Raw genomic sequence first — 20,588 nt, 5'->3', positions numbered from 1 at the left:
GGAGGATTTGGGGGGGCGTTCCAGATTTTGGGGGGTTTCCACACGAGTCCTTGCCAGCAGCCTCAGGCTCAGACTGGCCCTGGCTCCTCCTCCCTGACACCAGGAGGGAGACTGTATCTTGCAAGCTTTCAGGGAACACCCTTCCTGTCCTGCCCAGCCCTTCCTGGGCGGCAGGGCAGGGCACCGTGAGAGCCATGAAGGCCCGAGGAGGGCATTTTGGGCAGCCCCACGGTGACGCTGGTCACAGGCCCTGCGGAGGGGACCCACAGAGGCATATCCAGCGAGGCAGTTTCCCTGGGCTCCAAGGCTTCTGCAGAAGGAGCAAAAGATGTTTCCTCCTTGGGAAGGAGGCAGGAACCCTGCCCCCAGGAGCCATCCACGGCGTGGTTTTCTGCAAAGCAGCTGCAAGATACCCCGGTGTTTAGGCTGAAGATAAGGCTCACACAAGACACAGGGAGATGGAGTCTGAGAAAGCCCAGGTCCTGCAAAGAGGAGGCCCAGGCCCAGTCTCTGATCACCCCCATTCTGGTGGGATCACTTCCCCCACAGCCTCCCAAGGCCTCTCCCACTGGTCACTGCTCTGGTCCTCAGGACCGCCCTTTGTGGAAGACGACCCTGAGCTCAGAGAGGTACTGACATCCCAGGATTTGAACTAGGCTCAGAGCTGGAACAGCCGGGGAGACTGACAGGCAAAGATACCTAAGGCTCTATGGGGAAGAAGAGGCCTGGCGGCTTCTAGAGAGACACAGCTCAGGACTACTTATGACTCCAGAAACGATTTCCTCCCCTTCTCTATAAAGTCTGGGGTTATCCAGGTACTGTCATTGCAAATCTAGGTTAGTCTCTGCAAGAGAAAAGCAGGAGGAGCTGGGGTTGCTGAGCAAGGAAAGAAGGGCATCAAAACTGAAGTCAGTGGCATGAGAGCCCAACATCTACGAAGGGGTGACTGGTCCAGATGGGCCTGAGGGCAGAGGGTTGGCTCCACCTGAAAGGAGTTCATTCCAAAGCGTTCTAACTCCAATCCTAACCCCAACCCACTGAAACGACGAGAAGGTCTCAAGCTAAACCCCCCAGTAATTTGGTTGCTCATGGGCTACACCATGCCAGGTTCTACCCAACTTCTCTGCCAGACTTCACTGTTCATAAGAGCTAAGGCTGTCGAAGCCACTATGGAGAACAATATGGAGGTTCCTTAAAAAACGAAAAATAGAGCTACCACCTAACCCAGCCATCCCACACCTGGACATATACCCAGAGAAAACCATAATTCGAAAGGATGCATGCACCCCAATGTTTACTGTGGCGCTATTAGGACATGGAAACAACCTAAATGTCCATCGACAGAGGAATGGATAAAGAAGATGTGCTACCTATATACAATGGAATATTACTCAGCCATAAAAAAGAACGACATGATGCCATCTGCAACAACATGGATGGACTACAGATTGTCATACTGAGTGAAGTAAGTCAGAAAGAGAAAAACAAGTATCGTATAATATCGCTTATAAGTGGAATCTAGAAAAAAGGTACAGATGAACTTATTTGCAAAGCAGAAATAGAGGCACAGAAGTAGAGAACAAACTATGGACACCAAGGGGGAAAGCGGGGGTGGGACAAATTGGGAGATTGGGATTGACATATACACACTACTATGTATAAAACAGATAACTAATGAGAACCTGTTGTATAGCACAGGGAACTCTACTCAATGCTCTGTGATGACCTAAATGGGAAGGAAATCTAAAAAGGAGTGGATATATGTATACATGTGACTGATTCACTTTGCTGTACAGCAGAAACTAATACAACATTGTAAAGCAACTACACTCCAACTAAAAAAAAAAAAAGAAAGAAAGAAAAGAAAATCACAGTCCAGAAAAAAAAGAACTAAGGCTGTTGAGGCAAGGAGAATGTTTGGGAAGGTTGGCAGTGCTCACCTTGGGTGTTTACTCAGAAGTGTCAGAAGGCTCAGCTGAATCTCTCCCTGCTCTAAACGGAGTCCACATGGCCAATCCAGGGTGTCCCCCACAAGGTTACTGATAAGATGAAGTCCAACAGAAAAGGGCAATCCAGGCTTCCCTGGTGGCGCAGTGGTTAAGAATCCGCCTGCCAATGTGGGGGACACGGGTTCGAGCCCTGGTCCGGGAAGATCCCACACGCCGCGGAGAAACTAAGACCCTAAGCCACAACTACTGAGCCTGTGCTCTAAAGCCCATGTGCCGCATCTACTGAAGCCCCCGCGCTCTAGTGGCCGTGCCCCGCAACAAGAGAAGCCACCGCAATCAGGGGCCTGTGCACTGCAACGAAGAGTAGGCCCCGCTCGCTGCAACCAGAGGAAGCCCGTGCGCAGCAACGGAGACCCAATACAGCCCCAAATAATAAATAAATAAAGTAGAAAAAAAAAAAAAAAGGCAATCCTTGCTCCTTCCCAGCTGCCCTCTCTGCATCAGAAGTACTTTGAGCATCTTCCCACCTCGAAACAGAATGCTCAGCTCTCTCAGCTAAGATGGACAGACTGAGAATTCTGGGACATGACAATCTTTTTCTTTTTCTGCCAGGAAAGATCTCTGCAGGACAAGCCCACATTGCATAGTTGTCCCTTATCAATGGGGTTTTGATATCAGAGCTCTAAATAAAACAGGGTGGTAGATTCCCAGGGAAAGATTAAACTAAAACATCATCGCAACCCACAGAGCCAGGAAACAAAATGCCCACAAGCGTAAATACTGCACAAAACCAAGAGGAAAATATCAAAATGGGTGTGATGAAAAAGGAAAAGTCAATTCTGTGGAAACTTTCCTAGCGTGGGCAGCTTTACTTTTAGATAATGTCAGAGGTTCACTGGCAAAACCCTACAAAAAAATATAAGGACTCCTTCTGGACTGCTGCAATTGGGTGACATTGTGTCCCCAGGGAACAGCTGAGAGTCACACAGATGATGGATGGAACCTCGGGAAGGTCAATTGGAGCCGGTCCTCGAAGGGTGAAGGGTGGAAGAGAGACTAAGAAAACTCATCAACGAGGTCTTTTAGTTCCAGGTTTGTAGATGGTCCCATGCACTATAGTTGAATTCACAGTAACAGATGTGAGAACTCCCTGCGAGATCTCCTGGGTCTTCTGAGAAAGGGTGCAGAATGAGTGTGAACATGGCAAAAATCAGGTTGATAGCAACGTAGCGACAAAAACTAAGGGTTTGGGAGTGAACACTTGGTTGTTCCTAAGATATAAACCCAACATTTAAAAAGATCTCTAGTTTTCATGTTTCCACTCTTCTGTTTTAATGAACATTACACACATACACGTACACGTGTATGTACATATATGTAAGTCACACGGAGAGCATGCTGTGTAAAGTTGACTCTCTTGATGACAGCTCTGGGATGCCAGCTGTCCTGTGTATGAAACAGTATTCAAGGCGCCACTGAGGGACTTCCCTGGCGATCCAGTGGTTAAGACTCCGCACTACTAATGCAGGGGGCGCGGGTTCGATCCCTGGTCAGGGAACTAAGATCTCGCATGCCGCTCAGCGCAGCCAAAATGAAAAAAACAAAGAAACAACAACAAAAAAGAATTTAAAAAAAAAAAAAAGAAGGACGCCACTGAGCCCAGCTGCAGGCACAAGAGGAGATTTTGGGACTCACTAGATTATCCACCAACAGGGCATTAAAGTAGGAAGAACCCTGAGCCGCTCAGCATGACGGAAGAGCTCTGGCCTCTCCTCGAGTGTAGGGATGCTGGATCTGCTGGGCAGGATTTGCGAGCGCCTCCAAGGGAGACCAGGGCTGTCCGCGAGAGGACGGGGTCAGGGAGGGGCTCATGCTGGCCTCCCCGAAGGCGGGTCCAGCCCCACTCACCCCCGCCGGGGAGATTCATCTTCGGAGAAACACTTCCTGGTGTATAATCAGTTTTCCCGGAGATGGAGAGCTCAACCCCAACCGATGACAGGAGGATGACTTGGCAACTGGAATTCCCAGAGGCGTGAGGTGGAGCCCAGCCTGGGAAGAAAGGCTGGCTCCGAACGCCCACTCCCCTGACGCTCCCACATACCTGTCTCGACCACCCTCCAGGCTCCTTGTCACCGTCCCCACCAGCCACCCACGCGACAGCGCGGACCTGCACCAGCCCGCCCGGCTGTACCACCTTCCGCGTCCCCCTTCTTCTCCAGCAGCCATCCCCCCACCCCTGAGCCTCGGCCAACCTCTCCCAGAGCTGCGACTCCCCACTTCGTGAACACACCCGCTGCTTCTCCAGCTCCCTCAGATTCCCACAAAAGCAGAAGGTTCTTCGTTCATCTGCAGTGGGCAGAGGCTTACAGGTGTGCCTGAGAGGGAAGTCTGGGATGCCCCAGGTTGAATTCCAACGAGGCTAATGGAGGAAACGGAGGTAAAAACGTTAGACCCCGACTGAAATTGCAGACCATGAACGTGGGGTGGCACGAGCTGTATTCCAGTCTACTCCCCTCCATGTTCTCCCAGGTCATCAACCCTCACTTCTCTCTGCTCCTGGCCTTTCTTCCTTCTGCAGCTGGACCTGTAGCTTGACCTCTTCAACGGCCCTCTCATCAACATCAACCACCTTGCTGACCCCGCCCCCCTGCTGGACCCCCCAGGCCTGAGTGCACAGGCCATCTGCATCCCCCCATCCAACCAGCTGGGCGCTGCTGGGGGAAAACCGCACGCTAACACAGTGTGCTAGGGTGTGGGGTCTACGGTACAGTTCGTACATCTCTTCCACCCAGGCATCCCAAACTTCTCTCTCAGGCGCACCATTAAGCCTCTGCCCCTGACAGCACACGGCCTCTGCTTAACCAGAGAGGAGGAACCATCAGAATGAACCCCTCAACTCTCCGGACACCCAGCAGCATCACACTCAGCTGCACCTGCAGCTCCTCCTCTCTGCGGCCAAGGACGGGTGGTCCCCCTGCTGGGCTTGGAGCTATCCCTCCCCTTCCCCACTCCCTTCACCCATCTCTCCCCAACCCCACTCCAGAACCTTCCAAATCCCCGGTTATACTCACTCTTCCCCCTCCCCGTGGACATGTGCTCATGGTCTCTTCCCATCCTTAAGAGTGGTCTCCCTCCCCAAGCCCCAAATGCCCTCTTCCTTTTTTATCCACATCCAAGCTGCTCAACGAGCTGTCTCCCCCAGGCTTCAATTCTGCATCCCCCAGTACAATCCTCAGCCCCTGCAGACTGGCTTCTGCCCACCAGGTTGCCCGTGACTTTGTGTGGGAGGTGGGAAGCATCCGGGGCCAGCAAAGCCCTGTCCTGCGTCCCACAGCCCCCAGAGCGGCATGAACCGGTGTGGAAAGGAGGGCTGAGGCCTGGGGATGGTGCAGCGGCCCTCAGGGCATTTCTGGCCCTGGAACACATGTGTGTGCGCATGTGCGCGTGCATATGTGTGTACCTGTGTGCAGCGGCTGGGTACACACATGCACATGTGCACGCGTGTGCATGTGTGTGGTTAGGTGGCTGTGGGCAGCTTCATGGCTACTACCTTGTTCTTCCTGAGACCTGCTGTGATCAGGCAGGAACCAAACCCAATTGATTTACCTCCTATGTGGCTGTGACCGCATTTCCCATATCCGAAACTGAGACACGACGTCTGACGAGAGGCTGGACGTTTGAGTTGGGACCACCCTTGAGAAGCCCTGGGAAAGCTGGCTGCACACACAGCAGGGGGACAGAAATCACAGCCTAGCACCCTGGCCCGATTCTGAGACAGCAAATTCTGCTGGTGAGATGCCCGCATCTCAGCCACCCCTCTGGCAGGGCCTCGCCCAAGAGCTCCCTAGGCTGACTGTAAGCACAGGAGCGGGAAACAGAAGCGGCCCCGAGGCAGGCCATGCCCGCCACTGGCAGGAGACGGCCTGCAGCAGTCTCTCCGACCCTCTCCTGGACGGCTGCCAGAACAGCTCGCAAAGCGGAGGGCAGGTAGCCTCAGTCGCCTCCCCAGCTGGGAGCAGCTCAGATGCCCCCTCCGGCTGACAGGTCCATCAACTCTCCGACGGTCACACACTGAAGTGGGCCCAGGCTTCCGCGGGTACTAGTGTATGTTGGAAGCATGTCCCATCTTTCCCCCTTATTTTCCATGTGCAGGGGAAAGGATGCGGTTCCCAGAAGCCTAGGTTTGAACCCTGACTATGTACAACCTGACTCACTGGCGGGCTTACAAGACAGTTTCACAGAGTCTAGGGTTTCTGTTTCCTCCTGATGGGACCTCAAACAATGAGCTCTCTGTGTCCCTGCACTGTTATTTCATCACTGACACTGATCTTCCATGTCAAACAAACGTCACTCCTCGTCTCTCTTCCTCCCTCTGTTCTGAGACCCAGGAACCATCATTTCCTGAGGTCAACAAGCGATGGAATGTTATCTCAAGGGGAATTCTGCTCCAAGAAACCACAGGTCATTGTTTCCTTGTAAAGGGAGGCTGTGTAAGGCGAGCGCAAACTAGGCTGGGCAGATGTGTGCCCCTATTTCCGAGGCTAGCTCTCTTTTCGGGAACAAAGCACTCCCTGCTATTAAAACTTATCCTAAGAAATGGGTGGACATCTAAGCTGGGGTTCTGTCTGCACCAAGGGAAAACTAATATACGCTTTTGTTGTTGAAACTCGTGTCTTGATTTGATTAGAAACTCCGGGGTCATTCGAGGTCAAAGCGTGCTCCACCTTCTCTGTCCTTCTCACCCAAGCGGAGCGGGGAGGATGGAAGGCAAAGTTCTCGGGGAGGAAAGCGTCTCAAGTGACAAGACTTTCTATGGACTTGGAGACGCCAGGAAGCCCAGGAATAGGAACGAGACGCATGTTCCTCTTGGATTTGGGGAGGGGGTGCTCAATCCACACCCACAACACGGGTAAAAGGTAGCCAACCAAAAGTAACTGCATGGGGATGAGCAAACTGGGGGAGGCCATGGGTCCGGGGCTCAATACGGACATCATTCTGCTAAAAACACTTATAAAATAACTGAGGTTGTCAATCCAAACCGTGGACTGTGCATACCGGAGAAAGGTACCCGTAACCTGGGGTACATTTTCAAACGCATCAACCACCAGGAATTAGGAGTGCTTTGATGGGGCAGCGGGGGAGGAATGTCAAGGCAGGCCCTTCCATAAGTAAACTGAGTACAGATGGGCATTTTGCTAAGACTGATCTTTGCCCTTTTCTCCGTGTTGCCAAACTTCCTCCCATAACTTGAACGAAATAATAAAGAAAAAAAAAGCCATGGGGCTGGGCCGGGCTTGTCCTTCATGTATGTGGTATATCTACCACCACCGGCTCCCACGGGCCAGTATCCTTCTGTGAGGCAGTCTGTTCTCAGGACAGCCCCACAGAGCCTAGTTAGAGATGCTGTCAAGTGGCCAGTGAGTGATACAGCTCTTAGGAACTTAAGGTCCAGTTTTATATCCTACATCCAGAACAGGGCCACCCAGGTTTCTTATATTTCTCCTTATTTTCCACGGTAGAAAAAGAGCCTTTATCTTGACTGTTTTTCTAAACTTGAACTCTAGGTCTGTCTTTTAAAAAAGAATCCATTGAAACGGGCATTCAGTATTTAATTCAAAAAGCCAAAAGAGCTAATAATTTGTTCCTTAACTTTTGATCATCCAGGCTGGGGTTGGCAGGTTTGCTAATAGTTACCTGTCCCCGGGCCAAATACTGGCACAGAATGAGGCAATGGCTTTCTTTCAATGACGAAAGACATTTAAAACCCTGTTGGTCCCAATGAGGTGATAAATGGTCTTGGCTTCTTTAAATCTAGGGAACATAAAGTAAACTCACCTTGAAAATTTGCTGGGACCTTCTCCATCTTCATCATCAAAGTCCATTCTGAAAAATCAACATCACGAGTGAGCATTCATTGTACGTAGGACATTCAACTGGACACATGAGCTGCTGTCACACACAGGGGGTTTTATTTGGTCAGATTGCTCTCCAACAATCCCAACCCTTGGCAGTGCAAAAAACAGTATCTCTACACGGTCGTCGTACAGGTTTGAGACAAGAAAGGGCAGAATGAAAGGTCTACAGCACCAGTGCCATTAATTATATGATTGGGGACTTCTGCAAAAGTGCTGGAATATCAACTCGAACCCTTCTAGAACCCTATACAGGCTGCCAGTGGGTTGCTCAGGCTGTGCTGGAAAAGTCAACACCCCTTATCTCCCACCACCTTTGGGGATACCTGCTCCCTTCCATATCATTTATTCCACAGGGACACTTCCTTCTTTAAATTATTTTGTGGTATATTAACAGACTGAGAAAAGCCCAAGAGGGTTTCAAAAACAGGAAGTTTTAAGGGCAATGACGGGATTATGAGGGAAACATATACTACTGGTTGTGCCATGTGAGGACTTGGCTGGTGTGGATGAGTCAACATGGAAAGGGCATTTAAGGCCATTAGCCTATAAACTCCAGGTCCAAGTAAATGGGTGTGCGGGAGAAACAGTCGTTTGGGGCCCAAGCTACTCAAAGTGCCTGTCTGCTTACTGAAACTCACCCAATAAATACTCAAGATTCCCACTTCATTGGGCCTCTCCAAATACACATAAAACAAAAAGTTTTGTTAGATATTTCTTTAACTGATATCCCAAACTCTCCTTCTCAAAAAACAAACAACAAAAAACAGCCCTCTCTAAGGTCAGTTAATTTTACTCCTGAAGATGTTAGAGCAGAGCAGGTACTTATTTAAGGTGTACCCAGAGTCTTCGGGAACAAAACAGAAATGGTACAGATGTCTTCGCTCTCCTGGACATTTGAGGGAGGTGGGATTCCTTGGGGGAAGAACGTCTCAGAGCCACTGCATGCCCCATCTTGTTCTCAGTGGAATTGAGGGACTAAGTGGGACAGTTTCCGTGGACCCCAAGCAGAAGGGAGGCCGGCCTGCCTGGTGGCCAACAGCTTGCCACCAGAGTGGCGGGTGTGCTCTAGGACCACAGCTGCATATGCCAGGGCTGCTGGCCTCCCAGGGAACGTGATCTCCCCCTCAGCTCTCAGGGTGGGGGCCCCAGTGGGTAATGGGTGATGGGGGGAAGGCACAGGGCACCCAGGCCACCAGGAAATGGCCAGTTGCATAGGAAGAGCCACCACGGGACAAGCACATGGGAGAGGCCCCTAATGAGATAAATCGTACTCTCCAGGCTTTGGGGTTACTTGGGGGACCTAGAGACTGTGATGACATAGGGCAAAGGAACATTATCTTCTTTAAAATGGTATCACATGTTTATTTTTGGACTGTTTTATGTGCAGTGTGGCCAGAGTTCTAATCTGAGTTGAACTGATGGGATCCCCTGCCAGTTTGGAATCCCTGATTTCCAGGCACCAGGGCTTGCGCTGGCTGCTTGGAATAAAAGCACAAAAGGCATTACATAACCGGGAGAGATGACAGCGATGTTAACAAAAATACTTCTGCACAAAGAGGAGGGAAGACCGGGAAGAAGAGTGATAAGAAAGGGAAAGTAGAGTTAAAACACCACTGGGAGAGACAGACATGCACCCCCCTACAATGCAGACTGGGCAGCCGGGCACCAGACAGCAGCTGCAGAGTCACCTATGTTGTGGGAAAATGGTGGCTGAACGCACGACTTTCTAAATGAAGCAGAGTCATCAATATACTGCTTAGCTACTAAGCCATCACCTCACCTTTCCTGAAAAATCACGTCTGGGAGATAGCACCAAAAATCCTGCTCCCAGAGCCTCTGGGCCTCTGCAGAGCTACAGAACCACACTGCCACCCAGTGTTCATCACGGGTAAGAGCGACTCTGCTGCAGACGTGAAGGTTACTTAACACCCCTGGGCTGGCAAAAACAGACTAGTGTTAAGAAAAAGAACTCACACTTTCAAAATTCTAATGGATTTATGCAAGCATTTAGCAAAACCTCAAGTGGGTGCGACATGTACAGTTATCTTTAAAACGCCTTTCAGGTCAAGTTGATACGAGCGTGATAATCTGGCTCCTGCAAGATACAATTGATTAAGTCGGCCTTCCCTCCTCAGGCTGCACGATCTTTGGGGTATTTAGGGAGACCAACTGTCCCGGTTTTCCCAGAATGTGGGGATCTGTGGAGGTACTGGGCTTCAGTGCTAAAACTGGGAAGGTCCTGGGCCAACCAGGACAGTTGGTCACCAGAGTTTTCATTAAGGACAGCTTGTCTCTTTACCTGAACCTCATGCAGCAGACGGATGGGGAAGCAAGCCATACGGTAAATGGTCCCAGTCTGGATCAGGTCAGCCCAGTTGAGCAGAGAGTGTAAGAGAGGGACGGCCAGGCTCTGGAGCTGGAGTTTTCTGAAGTCTCCTGAAAACTCAGGAAGCAGGATTTGGCTATGAAAACTTAGGGACCACAAAACTGTGCCTTCCCACCTGTGTAAGCGTGTGATCACACGTGTGCTGCCACATTTTGAAATGCATAATGTGGGCGTGAACTCAGGAGAGAAATCAGGACACAAACGACCGTTCAGATCCTCAGGGTAACTCACTTGACCCCAAAGCGGTCTCACTGCCCATCAGCCACACAGAAAACAATTCAACTTCTGAGGACAGAAGGATCTTTCGGAGGAGCGCTTGCCAAGACGCTGCCTTTGGGTCTTCTGCCACCAATTCAAAGGCTCCACTTTAAATATGACTACAAAAGCTGTGCTTTTCTTCTGCTGTAAAAACTCTGAGTAAATCATCCTGTATGTCTTTTGTGTCTCTTTTATACTTAAGCATCTGGATAATAAGGGAGAGAAATCAAAACATGCCTTTTAAGTCCTATTGTATTCACTTTAAAGGATTCGGTACAATAAGTGGATGATCTAAGAGTCCTCAAAAGGTGGGCTGAGAATGCATTTTACCTCACTTTCCTGTTGCTGAGCATGGATTCTAACCTCGATAAAAGGCCGTGAAAAGCATTTCTGAGCCTGCAGCTAGTTAAGAGTGAGTGCTGCGGGCCTGCCTGACAGTGATTGCATAATAATAATAATGCATCGTCAAATATGAGTCAGCAAATCATTCACTTATGCTCTTATGAGAGAAGATGAGACGCCGTGCCAACAAGGCTGGTTCTAGAGTGCAGCAAACGAGCGACCCCAGGCCAGCGTGAAGTTGCTGCTGAAAAAAAGAGAAGTGACACGGGTGCGAGCCAACACCCTTCCTTCAGGGCCTGGGCCAGCTGACTGGGGCTACAGCAACACTACTGCAGAAATTTGAACCAAGCAAAACATCTGCTTATGTAATATGTCTTTTACTCAACCACATTCCAGCAGCCGTGGGGTTAGACTGCAGGGAGATGCTGGCCTACTGGCCGCACACAATTTGGAAATCGTTTCCCTCCAATGACGATATTTTAGAAGCCCAACATTTGACTCCAGGGCAGCGGGAAGGGGCTGGTACACCCAGTGCCCTCCAGCCTCACCCTCCCTCCCCACCAAGGGCTGACTCTGGGGATGGGCACAGCCCGTCTAATGACAGCCACTTCCCCTGTCACTTGAAAAGCACCAAGTGTGCCCTGTGGATGCCCCCCCATGCCGTCCCACCGCCTCACTGGGATCAGGGAGTTCTCTACAAAAACGCAATCCAGGTGACTTGCTTCTGGTCACTTCTGCCACACATGTGGAATCATTTTTCAAAGAATCTGAAACTTCTGAACCTTCACCTTTGTCCCAACTGCTAGCAGAGCACGCTGCTTGCTAAGATGCTTACTGGGGGAGCCGTCAGGGGACAGGGAAAGAGCATTCATCAGAGGATCCACGGCGCTGGGCCAGGCCTGTGGCCGGGGCATCCAAACCCCACGAGGGGTCACTTCTACTTGGCTCTGAAACACTAGGGCTGGGTGGTCATCCTGGGAATCTGGGACACGTCCCTCCACCGGAATCACCAGGTCAGAGCGGGAAGACCTAGGCAGGGAATAGGGGGCGGGAGGCAGGTCCTTACCTCTCCCAACCCCCCACTCCTTTGCTCTCTCCTTCTCCCCTTCCCTGCGTCTCCAGCTGTGCCCCACAGTCTCGGAGAGAAGGAGGAAGAGCACCGTGGCAGTGACGGGGGAGCGTGCATAAACGCGCCATGGTGCAGGGGTGGGCGCCGCAGTGGGGTGACCTGCCTTTTTTTTTTTTTTGTGGTACGCGGGTCTCTCACTGCCGTGGCCTCTCCCGTTGCGGAGCACAGGCTCCGGACGCGCAGGCTCAGCGGCCATGGCTCACGGGCCCAGCCGCTCCGCGGCATGTGGGATCCTCCCAGACCGGGGCACGAACCCGTGTCCCCTGCATCGGCAGGCGGACTCTCAACCACTGCGCCACGAGGGAAGCCCGGGGTGACCTGCTTTTTGATGAATGTGACTTTCGTCAGGACTGAGAGCGCTGGCTGCGGTCTGCGGGGCGTTATCACTGCTGTGGTTGTTCTACAACCGCGGTGGCCTCCATCACAGAATTTCAGCAAAACACGTAAAATACCAGATGTGAGAGTTACTATGGAAACTGCCCTGTAAAAATGGAGGTTTCCTTGCTGAGACGCAGAGGATACATCCCTTAGTCACAGGGGCTTAGCAGAAGGAAGCGCGGTTTGCCTGCTCTTCCTTCTGATGGGGAAAAGAAAGCAGGCGCACGGGCTCCAAAAATGAGGAGAATAAAGGACGAGCCCCCGGAGGAGGTCGGCTCCTTGATCTGCGTTTCGGAGGCGCGGGCCCTCATCCTGCTGGTTGGGTAGCGTGCCAGCAGCTGCTGTTCGTCCCCTTGAATCTCTGGTTTCTTTGCTTGCTGTGGTGCTTCCTTGCTTCTAAGTGGAAGTGACCTCTGGGCTCTGTCTCAGTCCACCCCAGGTCCCCCTCCACCTCCAGTGTCACGCCGTGCATGTGTGACCTGGTAGGGAAAGGGGCAGCCTGGAAGACCTCTTCAGAAAGGAGACCGAGTCCACTGTCCGGTCATCAGCTCAGGCAGCAAGCAGATGTCAGGGTCTGGACGCCAGGAACTCGGAGGTCAAGGAGGGCGGGAGCCTCAGCTCGCCACAGCCCAGCCCTGAGCAAAGCGTAGGCCCAGTACACACCCTGCGGGAGGGGTGGCAGAGGCTCAGCGACGACTCCCCTGCACGGAGAGGGCTCCTTGTCCTGCAAATACTGGGCCCCAGCGACTCTGCCTGTCCTTGGCCCTGGCCCAGCCCACCTTCCTGCATCAAAGAGTCCTGTGCTACAGAGGTAGAGAACAAACGTATGGACACCAAGGCGGGGAAAGTGGTGGGGGGTGGTGGTGGTGGGATGAATTGGGAGATTGGGATTGACATGTATACACTAATATGTATAAAATGGGTAATTAATAAGAACCGGCTGTATAAAAAAATAAATAAAATAAAATTTAAAAAATTTTTAAAAAGTGTTAAATATACAGAAAAAAAAAGAAACAAAAAGAGTCCTGTGCTTCCTCTTCTTAAAAAGGATTGGGCCAGCAATGAGGCTCTGTCCCCAGGGAATGGAAGTTAGCAAGCACAGACATTTAAAATAATTTTTAAAAGGCCTGGCATCTTAAAAAAAAATTCAGTAAGTTTATATGTTGACATCAAGTGCATTCTTTCAACAGCCCACACTCCACTGAGCTTAGCACCTAGCTAGCAGGAGTAGCTGGTTAAAAGAGGATGTCTGGGTTTGTAGTCAGCCCCAGGGCAGGCTGCTTCCTACTCTAAAGCTGATCTCAGGAGTTCTGCCCCAGGTACCACACTGCTCCTGAGAGCTCTGCTGGTCCCGCTGGAAGGAACGCTGACCCTGGAGGGGAGCGAGCTGAATGGAGGGGAGAAAGCTGGGGAACCAGACTCCACTACCCTCTCACTAATCACCAAAATCTTAGCCCTTCTTTTAAAGACTACTACACACACAGCAGTCTTTTCACCATCTCAAATTATAATGCTGAAGGGGCTTTTTCATCCTACTCCATTCCATTCCAGGTCCTCATGACATACCTGCTCCCCCCCCCCCCAGCCCCGTTTAAGAATCACACTGGTTTAAAAGCGACTCTTAGGTTTAAAATGATGGACCATTTTACAAATGAGCCTGGACCCTTGTCTTCCTGGGGAGACCTGGGTTATTGGAAATTGCATTAATAGGACAAATTGATTCTACTTCATGAAAGTATTTGTCTATCAAATATTTGTCTCTCAAATATTTCATTGAAAATAAAATTGATTCAATGAAGGAAAGGGGTTGGTTGATATACAGAGTCTGAAAATGTCGGTTATGTTTTTCCTGCAGGGATCTGTGTTGGTTGATCGGTTTCGTAGATCTCTGCACAGCTACAGACACCATATATCATGAGTAGATGTCGTTTTGGGTTCCATCAGTTTAGGAATGATGGTCTTTCTGGTCCCACCAGAACTTAACACTGTTACCAACTTTACTGGCAGAGCAGGTTACAACGTAAGCCGCCCAGCCTTGAGGTGCTGGGCTAGAGCCAGTTTTTTGGAAAGGAATTCCTGCACACCACCTAGCAAAGATGGGTAGACGGAGCAAAGAACAGAGAGCACCAGAGGGATCTTTGCTGCCCACAGGGGCTGAAGCTCGACCTGCAGGGCTGCCCTCCGGCTGGTGGGCTCAGGCAGAGGGATGGGTAAGTCCCCTCCCTCAGAGAGATGGCCTGAGCAAAGCCCAGCAGGATCACAGAGCCATTCTCACCACAAGGACAAGCAAACAGAAGTCCCCAGCTGGGTGCCGAGGCCCAGAAACACTCAGAGGCAAATCACATGCATAGTTAGGAATCTTGCAAAATCTAAACAGGATGCAAACTGCTGAGCTTTGATTCTCCAGGAGGGGGAGAGACAATATTTTCCTAACAGGTCAAGAGTGTTGCTCAACATGTATTAAGCCCAATTCCTGGAACCACCGAGGTTGCTTACCCAGAACGCCGCTTTCCTCCGCGGGCGGGCATGGCCCCGGCCATCCTCACCTGTCCAGTGGCCGCCATGGGGGCGACGGGCAATGTCACCGATCCAGGGATGTCCGAAGCCATTTCTGCAATTCAGCAAAGATGAGAGGTTCTGTTAATGCCAGAAAAGTCCAAGAATAAGCAAGAAGATTGTCGGCAGACCAAAAGCACCACCTGGGAGGAGAATCCAGGGACCTGGGTCCTGGGCCCATCATTAGTCACGTGACGCAGCTGAGCCCTTCCCCTGTCTGGAAAAGGATATCCCTGGGCAGTATGCCCATACTTAGTTTAGGTGGTAAAAAAAGAGTTCGCGCAGCTAACTTAGCTTTCATAAAGAGCTCCTGTCTCCTGTCACCTGGAGGCGGGTAAGACGTTCAGGAATCCAGGCATGTGGCCAAAGCTTAAGGGGAAGGACCCCACTGCTGGTCCCAACTACTGGTAGCCCACATGGGGCCAGCCCAGAGAACCAAAAGAGCCAGTCCCCTGCAGCACCACCACTGATGCTCGGTCCTCACCCTGGGCATCTGTGTTCAAGCAGAAAGTCTGTTCCCCTCTCTAAGTATGGACGCAGAATCCCCGAATACAGAGCCCTGCCTGGCCCTCCATTCATGACGAGGACAGTGAGGTCCAGGGACCTTAAAAGCATCCCTTCGGGCTGCACGGTAAGCCAGTGACAACGGCTCTCCACAGCCAGGACTTTCTGGGAAGAAATGTTAATTTAAAGAATAAGTATGTCTTTGTTTTTCTCTTTCTGACTTACTTCACTCTGTATGACAGACTCTGGGTGTGGTACAAATGAACCTGTTTGCAGGGCAGGAATAGAGACACAAGACACAGAGAACAGACATGTGGACACGGTGCGGGGAAGGGGAGGGGGGATGAACTGGGAGACTAGGTTTGACAGAAATACACTACCATGTATAAAGCAGATAGCTAGTGAGAACCTGCTATAAAACACAGGAAGCTCAGCTCGGTGCTCTGTGATGACCTAAATGGGTGGGATGGCGGGGGTTGGGAGGGAGGTCCAAGAGGGAGGGGATAGATGTACACATAGAGCTGATTCACTTCATTGTACAGCAGAAACCAACACAAGGTTGTAAAGCAACTATACTTCAGTTAAAAAAACAACAGGTATGTCTGGCATTAGACGAGAGTACCTTTCCAGTACATCTTTATCATAATGTATTATTGCTTATAAGCTAGAAACTTTCAGAAGCTTGTTAAGACCAAGGTACACATCCCTAACGTCAAAGAAACCACAGTTAAAGAATTTCTCCTTCCCACTTTGTGGAGAGTTCTTGAACTCAGATGACCTTTCCTCAGACCATTAAATGACAAATGCAGTACTCCAGGGGCCTCTATGATCCTGCTTATTGTTCTTGGGAATGACTCCCACAGGGCTCTATTTTCTCAGCCCAACTCTTATTCAGGGCAGAAGGGAAGCAACAGTCTACGAAAATGTATTTCAGAAAGACAGTCTGGGATAAAGACAGGGATCTGGGCCCTTGTTAGTGAAGGAACGTTGGTGATGCTCAGAAGTGTTAAGTTGCTGCTCTCTGCCCCCTCCCAGAAACCACGGAGGCATCTGACCGCTGGTCCACAGTTATGTCCAAAGACACTGTGTTTAATAAACACACTCTAAGGTCAACCTGAACTACTCCACTCAAAAGTTCTGTAGAAGAATTTTACAGTACTAATAAACAAAATCTTAATTTAGCTACTCCACTATGTTCACAAAAATTTGAGAGCTATTAGTTTTTTGTTGTTGTTGTTTTTGGTTTTTTTTAAACTAATGTACACATTGGAAAGTACTCAAGGAGAAAAAAAAAATCCCTTTCTTAAAGCAATCCTCTCCTCTCTAAACAATTCCTGTACTGGATTTGTGACAGCTAGGCAGTATGAACAGCAACGACCTCATAACCTTATATCTGCCTGCTTCTGATAAGAAATCTGTATTTTTTTTCTGCAATGGAGGCTACAGCACATTAAGTCCATTAAGTCCCAAAATTAAAAGGCTGAGTCACTGCCAGTGCAAACATGGGTGAAAACAAAAGTCACCGCTTCCCAAAGTAAGTCCCACAGAACATCAGGCCCTTAAGATTCTCCAGGAAAAAGGGTTGCGTGGTCAAACAGGTTAGGGAAAAGCCACACACTTATCCCCCTCCTCGAAGATTTCAGTGCCCACCAAAAAAACACACCGAGAAGTCCTGATATAAGGACGTTTGTTTACCCGTGACTAAGCCAGCGTATCATAAAGGTCTCTAACGGTGGAAACTCTTAAAATGTGTTCTCCGAACAACTCATGTTCCACGTGACACTAGTTTAAGTATTTTAAAGTCAACTACCTCATTCCTGCCTTTGAGTTAAGGAAACGTCAGGCTGGAGGAGATCTTTGCCATTGTCTGCAGACCTGGAAAGGCCCACCCTTTCCCTGTGTGGTTACCCTCCAGCTCGGAGGTGGGGAGTGGGGAGGAAGGAGAGGAAAACGGAAGGCAATGTGCAGTTAGGAAAGAAGCTGATATCTGTCCCATTTTATTTGGGGAAAACAAAGGTGCAGACGGTGAAGTTCCACAAAAACCCTGGCTATGGGGCAAGGGTTGAGGAATATGGGAAGTCCAATCCTTTCCTCAGACAGATGAGGGGAGCAAGGAAAAAGAGATTAAGTGACTTCCACAGGTGCCCACGGTGGACCAGGGGCCGGGCCAGGGGCAGGCCCGGTCTTGCTGTCACATCAGCATCTTATTCTGCTGGACTGTTTCCCATGATTAAGTTTCACTGGCCCAGAAAAAGAGCCAGCTCTGCGAAGACAGGCCTGCCTCCATCAGACCCCACTAGGTATATTCTTGTGCCCTCCAGGCTTGGTTCGAGATACCAAGTGCAAGTGGACAGGCAGACACAAGTAGTTTCTACCACAGAGAAAGTGTATGCTTCATGAAGGCCATGTGGTGGATATGCTGAGTTGGCTACAATCTTTACATGTGATATGCATGTGTCATAGAGCCCATGCACCATGGGATAAGGGGAAGGGAGCAAGGGAGCCTTATATGCAAATACATGGACATAATTTGCAAATGAGAGGCACATACACATCTCCAGCAAAGGGGGCTGCACACACAATACAGAAGGATGGTGGCTCACCATCCACAATGTCCAAAACTACCCCCTCCCCCCTCCCGCATTCAAAAAGCATTTCTAAGAAGACCTGGCTCATTCTAGGTTTACATTTTCTCCTGTACACTGCATCTGTATATCATGTCCCCGCTTCCCTACTGAGACTCAGAGGTTTTTTTCTCATCTATTTGTATGATCTCTTTTTATGACAAAGATATTAGAGCTTTGCCACATTTTCTGAAAATCTTTTACAATCTTTTTCCAATCTGTTGCTTGCTTTTTTAGGTTGAGATTTTTTTTTTTTTTTTTTTGAGAGAGATTTTTTAATACTAGAGAAAGCTTTAAGAGGTAGAGTTTTAAGATGTATTGGTCAGCTTGGGTTGCCATAACAAAATACCACAGACGGGGCGCCTAAACAAAAGAAATGTATTTTCTCACAGTTCAGGGACTGGGCAGTCCAAGGTCAAGGTGGCAGCCAATTTGGGCGCCAGTGAGAATCCACTTCCTGGTTTACAGACCACCTGCCCTCCGTGTCGTTTTCTCTTCTTCTAAGGCCACCAATCCTAGGGCCCTACTCTTATGACCTCATTTAAACTTAATTACCTCCCATAAGCTCTAGCTTCAAATACAGTCAATGGCGGGTGGGGGTGGGGCTTGGTACGGTTAGGGCTTCAACGTATGCATTTGAGAAGATGATACAATTCAGTCCACAGCATAAGAAAAGATCAATTGTTCTAACCTCATTTATTCGAGTCCTTCCTTTTCCCCATAAGTTTTTTTGATGCTCCCTCTGTCTTACGTTTTATTTGTACATAGAAAATGTGTCTGTTTCTAGAATATCTATTTTCTTTTTTTGTCAATTACCCAGTTATCTATACTTGCTCTAGTATTGCACCATTATAACACACTTAGTGATGCAAGTTTCTCTCACTGCTCTTACCTTTCAGAATTATCTTTGTTCTTCTGGCTTATGCTTCCATTTAAATTTTAGAATAATTTGATTAAGATATAAAGTTTAACCTCCTTTGGAAATTAATTGGATTATCTTGAACGTACAATTAATTTTGGAGAAAAGTGACAGTTCTGCAACATTTAGAATTTTCAACAAAGAATTGACATAAGCCTATAATTTACTCAAGACTTCCTTTTTAGCTCAATAAAAAGTCTTGCATTTTCATCATATAGATCCCCCCACTTTCTCATTCAGTTTATTTCTAGGTACTTTGTGATGTTATTACGATGTGATGTTGTGTTGTGTATTATGATCATTGCTACTAGTGTGAATGAGATCTCCTTTCCCAGATTACTTTCTGATTGGTTACTAGCTATGAAGATAATTGTGCTACGATAACTCTGTCATGCTTGATATCAACTGATTTGACCAGCAGCTAAGATAGGTGTTGCCCTCCCCTCCCTTGCTGTTCTATGTACGTATTATGCTTTCAAAATTTGGCTACAGAGTTTCTAGGGCCATTGCCATATGTCCTGCCATTTCACCAAATTTTTTAAATTGTTGTAATGATTCATCATTAATTCTTCTGAATTTTCTAATTTTACAAATCCTATGGGGTACAAATAATGATACTATTTTCTCACTTTAAATAGTTAAAGGTTTAATTTCTTTTCATGTCTTATTTCACTGGTCAGAACTTCCAGAATATTCAATAATAATGACCAATAACTGGGTACCAGAAAGGCCACAGAGCTTTGCAGTGAAACATACCTGGTTTCAAATCACAACCCAAACAGTTCCTAGCAATAATCTACTTCAAAGGATCATTTTAAAAATTAAGGGTAATGTATATGAAGAGCCTAACACAGTGCCTGGGAGGGAAAAAAACTCTCAGGAAGCAACGATTAAAATTATCATGATTACGGTGATGGTAAGCAAACTTGCTTGGCCCTTGAATTTAATCGTAATGACCTGCTGGTTTAAGACAAATATGCTTTACGACATCAAGGAAATCTGCTCCTATCCCATTTTCTTAGTTTTCTCAAGGAACGGATGTCTCATCTTATCAAATGCCATTGTGGTAACTAAAATAGAGTTTTAGATACGAAAGAAACCAAGTGAAAGATGCAACTGATGAGACTAAAATTCACTTTAAAGGTTAAACTTTTCTCTAATGTCTTTTAGGAGCCGCTCTTAATACATTCAAATAAAAATATAAAAAACATGTCTCTCTCATCTGTAATCTATGTTCATATCTACCAATGTGATCAGCTGTCAGCCTTCTTTGGAAAAATGACAACTGTTCCCCAGATCTGGCAACTTTTTCATGTGACTCGAATGTAAGTTACCAAATCTCCTAGGACACCCACCCAGGAAAGGTGGCCAGAGGAAGGTCACTCACCAGGTGAGGGTCACCCGGTGAGACCCTCACTCAGAGGTGAGGGTCTCCAAGACAGAGCCTGGTATTTTTTTTTTTTTTTGGCTGCGTTGGGTCTTCATTGCTGCTCTCAGGCTTTCTCTAGTTGCAGCAAGTGAGGGCTACTCATTTGCGTTGGCTTCTCTTGTTGCAGAGCACAGGCTCTAGGCACATGGGCTTCAGTAGTTGTGGCCCACGGGCTCAGTAGTTGTGGCTTGCGGGCTCT

General features: G+C 48.8%; 1 protein-coding gene across 9 annotated transcripts in view; it reads right to left on the bottom strand.

The window, feature by feature from the left end:
- The window catches only part of ARNT2 (aryl hydrocarbon receptor nuclear translocator 2), a 198,772-nt gene that overhangs the window by 135,567 nt on the left and 42,617 nt on the right, over positions 1-20,588 (bottom strand). For 8 of the 9 annotated variants that reach the window (XM_033402969.2, XM_033402966.2, XM_033402967.2 and 5 more), the window contains exons 2-3: positions 14,854-14,968; positions 7,785-7,832 (exon numbers count right to left, since the gene is read on the bottom strand). In XM_033402969.2, coding sequence (XP_033258860.1) covers positions 7,785-7,832; positions 14,854-14,968 — 163 coding nt within the window. The remainder of the gene's footprint in view (positions 1-7,784; positions 7,833-14,853; positions 14,969-20,588) is intronic. The other variant, XM_033402973.2, reaches the window with a different exon arrangement.

The sequence above is a fragment of the Orcinus orca genome, chromosome 2 (assembly GCF_937001465.1).
Source record: "Orcinus orca chromosome 2, mOrcOrc1.1, whole genome shotgun sequence".
NCBI classification, from domain to species: domain Eukaryota; kingdom Metazoa; phylum Chordata; class Mammalia; order Artiodactyla; family Delphinidae; genus Orcinus; species Orcinus orca.
This window is presented reverse-complemented; position numbering and strand designations above follow the sequence as displayed.